The sequence below is a fragment of the Elephantulus edwardii genome, unplaced genomic scaffold, assembly GCF_000299155.1.
Source record: "Elephantulus edwardii isolate Elephantulus edwardi_28Jun2011 unplaced genomic scaffold, EleEdw1.0 scaffold00378, whole genome shotgun sequence".
Taxonomy (NCBI): domain Eukaryota; kingdom Metazoa; phylum Chordata; class Mammalia; order Macroscelidea; family Macroscelididae; genus Elephantulus; species Elephantulus edwardii.
This window is the reverse complement of record NW_006400128.1, coordinates 597194-602474: the sequence shown is the minus strand read 5'-3', so window position 1 is coordinate 602474 and position 5281 is coordinate 597194. Positions and strand designations below refer to the sequence as shown.

The 5281-nt window shown below is 40.4% G+C and overlaps 1 protein-coding gene across 1 annotated transcript in view; it reads right to left on the bottom strand.

The window, feature by feature from the left end:
• The window catches only part of LOC102855083 (phosphoglycerate kinase 1-like), a 42803-nt gene that overhangs the window by 29287 nt on the left and 8235 nt on the right, over positions 1–5281 (bottom strand). The window contains exon 2 of the mRNA XM_006902189.1: positions 1968–2018. Within this exon, the coding sequence (XP_006902251.1) occupies positions 1968–2018 (51 nt within the window). The remainder of the gene's footprint in view (positions 1–1967; positions 2019–5281) is intronic.

The window sequence follows — 5281 nt, the reverse complement described above, 5'->3', positions numbered from 1 at the left end:
TTAATCGTGCTAATGCGAAACCTATACTTGGACCAGGAGGCAGTCGTCAGAACAGAGCAGGGCAACACTGCATGGTTCAAAATTGGTAAGGGTGTACGCCAGGGATGTGTCCTGTCTCCATACCTTTTCAATCTGTATGCAGAGCAGATTATCTGAGAGGCTAGTCTCTACGAGAAGTGTGGAGTTAGGACTGGTGGAAGATCTATTAACAGTCTGCGTTATGCAGATGACACAACCCTGCTTGCTGAAACTGAGGAGGACCTCATGCACTTACTGCAGAGGGTCAAGGACTGTACCCTTCAGTATGGACTGAGGCTCAACGTCAAGAAGATAAAGATTCTCACCACTGGACCCATCGGTAGCATCAGGATGGATGGCGAAGAGATTGAGATTGTTCACAGCTTCAGTTTGCTCGGCTCCACAGTCAACACTCTTGGCACCCGTAGCCAGGAAATCAAAAAACGTATTGCGATGGGAAAGTCTGCGGTTAGGGACCTCTCTAAAGTACTCAAGAGCAACGGTGTCTCTCTGATACAGGCCATGGTCTTTGCAATCATTTGTTATGCATCAGAGAGTTGGACAATGACTAGGGAAGACAGAAGGAGAATTGAGGCCTTTGAGGTGTGGTGCTGGAGAAGAGTATTGAATGTACCATGGAGTGCCAAGAAAACAAACAGATTCATCCTAGAGAGGGTTAAACCAGGCTACTCCTTGGAGTCAAGGATCCTGGGGCTTCGTCTGACACACTTTGGACATGTTGTAAGGAGAGACACGTCCTTGGAGAGGGACATCATGCTTGGTAGGGTAAAGCGACAGCGCAGGATTGGAAGACCCTCTATGAGGTGGATTGATTCAGTGACTGGGGTAATCGGGATGGGTTTGTTAGAGGCAATGTGATTGGCACAGGATAGATCAGGGTTAGGGCTGTTGTACATAGAGTCGCTATGAGTCGCAAGTGACTCGACGGCACATAACCACAACAACAACAAATCTAGGAGCCATGATATTAGTTGTTGTTGTTATGTGCCGTTGAGTCGTTTCCGACTCATAGCGACCCTAGCAGCTTAAAATAACTAAAATTAGGAAATCAGGGGATGTATTACACTGGGAAAATCTGCAGTTAGGGACCTCTCCAAATTATTGAGAAATTATTGAGGAGCAATTATGTCAGTTTGAGGACTAAGGTGCATCTGAATCAGGCCACGTTATTTTCGATCACTTGTTATGCATTTGAGAGCTGGACTATCAATAAGGATGACAGAAGAATTGAGGCCTTTGAGCTGTAGTGTTGGAGAAGAGTAATGAACATGCCATGGCTGCCAAAAGAACAAATATGTCTTGGATAAAGTGAAGCCAGAGTGCTCCTTGGAGGCAAAGGCAAAGGTGATAAATCTTCACCTCACATACTTCAGACATTTTGCTAAAAAAGGCTACTTCTTGAGAAAGGACATGATGCTAGGAAGAGTGAATGGTCGGCGAAGAAAGGAAGATCCTCAAACAGGTGGACTGAAACAGTGACTGCCACAATGGACTCTAGTGTGTCAGGAAGTGTGAGGATAGCACAGGATAGGATAGGGTTCAGATGTGTTGTTCGTAGGGTTTGCTATGAGACTTGACAGTAACTAACAACAACAAATTAAAATTCTTCTCTTGCATATTTATTGCAATTTCTAAGGGGCAGCAGGTAATCTTAAACTTTTATATTCTTTTAAAAGACATAATCCAAAATTTTCCAAGTTTTATATCAAACAAAGGGGATAAAAATCACTCTGGAGAGTTACTTCCACATTTTCATAAACTTAGAATGTCAAAATTTTCAATTTTTGCATTCTCTAAGAAAGGGGATCTGATGGTGAGCTAGTGGAAAGCCAAGGTCATATAGCTTAAATTGTGCTAGTGTTACAATAAAAAATTTAAACCGCTGAATCCTATACTCTCATACCTGGAGCTTACCAAGGATCTCTTACCTCTGGTTGTTGGTTATCTGGTTGTTCTTCATAGGAACATTAAAGTCCACTCTGCGGGGAGGAAAAAAGCAAGTTTTAGATTTAAGGCCATGACGAATATACTGCTACCTCAAAGTAGGAGAGGTACTTGAATCAGTAAAATATGACATTCAAAATGCACCTTGAAAATAAAGAAATCAAGACAGTGAATAGCTATAAAAGAGTTGGGAACAGCTCTGGTAATGTTCTTTTACAGAGATCTTAACCTGGAGAATTATACAAATGTGCTCATTTTCTGATAATCTTTTGGGCTTATTATTCTGACCCTTTGTATATTATACCTTAAAAAATAAATTTTTAAAAATTGAAAATATAACCTAAATTATTTCATAGGAACTAGATCTGAAGGCTTGGAAAGCTAAAATCAACTCTACTTCTATCTGAGCCTTGTCTATAAGTATCTAAGAGTTGCTAACTGGAAAGTAAGTAATGATTATCAGATAATTTTGATTACTTTGAAACTATTTTTGGGTCTCTGTAAGACTGAGATCATACAAAAGAGGGAAAAAAACTGGAAAAAATAACCACACCAACAAAATACCATCCTTTTGAGACAATTTGAGACTAAGAAGAAGAGATTTATAGTCCTAGAACCTCTTAGGGTACAGTTCTTTGCCTTATAGGGTCACTGAGTCGGAGTTTATTTAACAGCACATCTGGAGTTGGTGTAGTAAGAAATATACAAGAATAGGCTTGGCCCATGCATTGCAATGATAATACTATTGTCTGAAGTCTGCACCCCTTCACCACCAGATATCACTACACACATATCAGATAAAATAAAAAAAATAATGACACTACCAAACGCTAACATAGATACAGAGAAAGAGTCACTCATATATCACCACTGGAATATAAAATGGTTACAGCCATTTTAGAACACAGCCTGGCAATTCCTCAGGTTAAACACAGAGTCCATATGACCTAGTATTCATGTCTACGCCAAGACTTTTGTACTAATATTGATGTTGTTATGTGTCGTCGAGTCGCCTGTGACTCATAGCAACCTTATGTACAAAGCCCTAAACCCTGCTCTGTCCTATGCCAGCCTCGCTATCTCCGGCACACCCATTCCCATTATTCCAGTCACTGACTCAATCCACATCATAAAGGGTGTTCATCTCCTGAGCTGCACCTCCACCCTCCCAAGCATGAGGTCCCTCTCCAAGGACCTGTCCCTCCTTACAGCATGTCCAAAGTATATCAGACAAAGCCCCAGAATCCTTGCCTCCAAGGAACAACCTGGTTTAACCCTCTCCAGGATAAATCTGTTTGTTTTCTTGGCAGTCCACAGTATATTCAATACTCTTCTCCAGCACCACAGCTCAAAGGCATCAATTCTCTTTCGATCATCCCTAGTCATAGCCACCTCTCCGATGCACAGCAAGTAATAGCAAAGACGTGGCATGTATCAGGCGCACCTTAGTCTCCAGAGAGACACCACTGCTCTTAAGTACTTTGGAGAGGTGCCTAACAGCAGACTTTCCCATCATGATACATCTTTTAATTTCCTGGCTGCTGGTGCCAAAAGTGTTGACTATAGAGCCAAGCAAACTAAAGCTGTTAACAATCTCAATCTCTATACCATCCATCCTGATGCTGCCAATTGGCCCAGTGGTGAGAATCATTGTCTTTCTGATGTTGAGCTGCAATTCATATTGATGGCTGAAGTTCTTGACCTTCTGCAACAAGTGCTTCAGGTCCTCCTCAGTTTCAACAAGCAGGGTTGTGTCAGATTGTTGATAGATCTTCCACCAATCCTGACACCACATTTCTCCTCATAGAGCCCAGCCTCCCAGATAATCTGTTCTACATACAGGTTGAAAAGGTATGGAGATAGGACACATCCCTGGCGTATACCCTTCTCAATTTTCAACCATGCAGTAGAGTGCTGCAAAGACAAAGCAGAGCGAGAATTCAAGATATTAAAGAGCTGAATAGATTTCAAAAGGCAGTGTGGGAAAACAAAATAAAATATCACAGTGAAATGTGCAAGGAGCTGGAGTCAGAAAATCAAAAGGAATGAACTCACTCAGCATTTCTTAAGCTCAAAGAACTTAAGAACAAATTCAAACCTCGAGTTGCTATACTTAAGGATGCTTTGGAATTGGAAAACAGAGAAGAATTTCATGAAACATATGAGCAAGAGCCTATGGTGATGAAAGAAGTTGAAGCTGCTTTGAAGGAATTGGCAAAAAATAAGGCCCCAGAAATAGACAGTATACCAACTGACATATTCCAACTAACAGATGCTGCCCTAGATGTGCTCATCAAGTTGTGTCAAGAAATCTGGAGGACAACCACTTGGCCAACTGACTGGAGGAGATCTATATTTGTCCCCACTCCAAAGAAAGTTCACCCAACAGAGAGTGGAAATTATCGAACAATATCATTGATATCACATGCAAGCAAGATTCTGCTGAAGATTATCCAAAAACGACTGGAACAGCACATCAACAGAGAACTGCCAGAAGTTCAGGCTGGGTTTAGAAAGGGTCGTGGTACTAGGGATAGTGTAGCTAATGTTAAGTGGATCTTGGCTGAAAACAGGGAGTACTAGGACTGTCTATCTGTGTTTCACTGATTATGCAAAAGTGTTTGACTGTGTGGATCACAACAAACTGGCTGACTCTGAGAAGAATGGGAATCCCAGAACACTTGGTCATGCTAATGAGAAACCTATTAATACTGATAGTTTTATTTCTAGTAACCAAAAACTGAAAACAACTAAAATGTTGTTCGCCGAGTAAATGGTTAAATATCAAAACAAAAAGAAAAGGTCTATTCATGAATCCAATCTTGGATGAGAGAATTTTCCTGAATGAAAAATTACAATCTCAAAAGATTACAAATAATGTGATTCCATTTATAATTATTTTTGAGATAATAAAACTTTAGAAAGCGAGGGTTTGGAGACACAGAATTCGGACAGAGAGGATTGATTGTACAAGAGAAATTTCGTGGTGATGGAGCAGTTCTGTATCTTGACTGTACTAGTATTGACAAATCTGCAAATGTGATGTTGTAAAACCACACATAAACACTGTGATGTCAGTTCCTTATTCTGTATTATACTTAGGAAAACTAGGTGGACTACCCAAAATACCTCAATATTACTACCTTTACAAATTTCTGTGCATACATAATTATTTCACAATAAAATATTTTTTGGGGGGGCTTTTTTTTAAATTTAGGTTGTTTATTTTTCATTTCAATGAACATCTAAAGAGATTTTGGGATTCCATTCATTCACTGTTGCACCCTTCTCCCCGCAC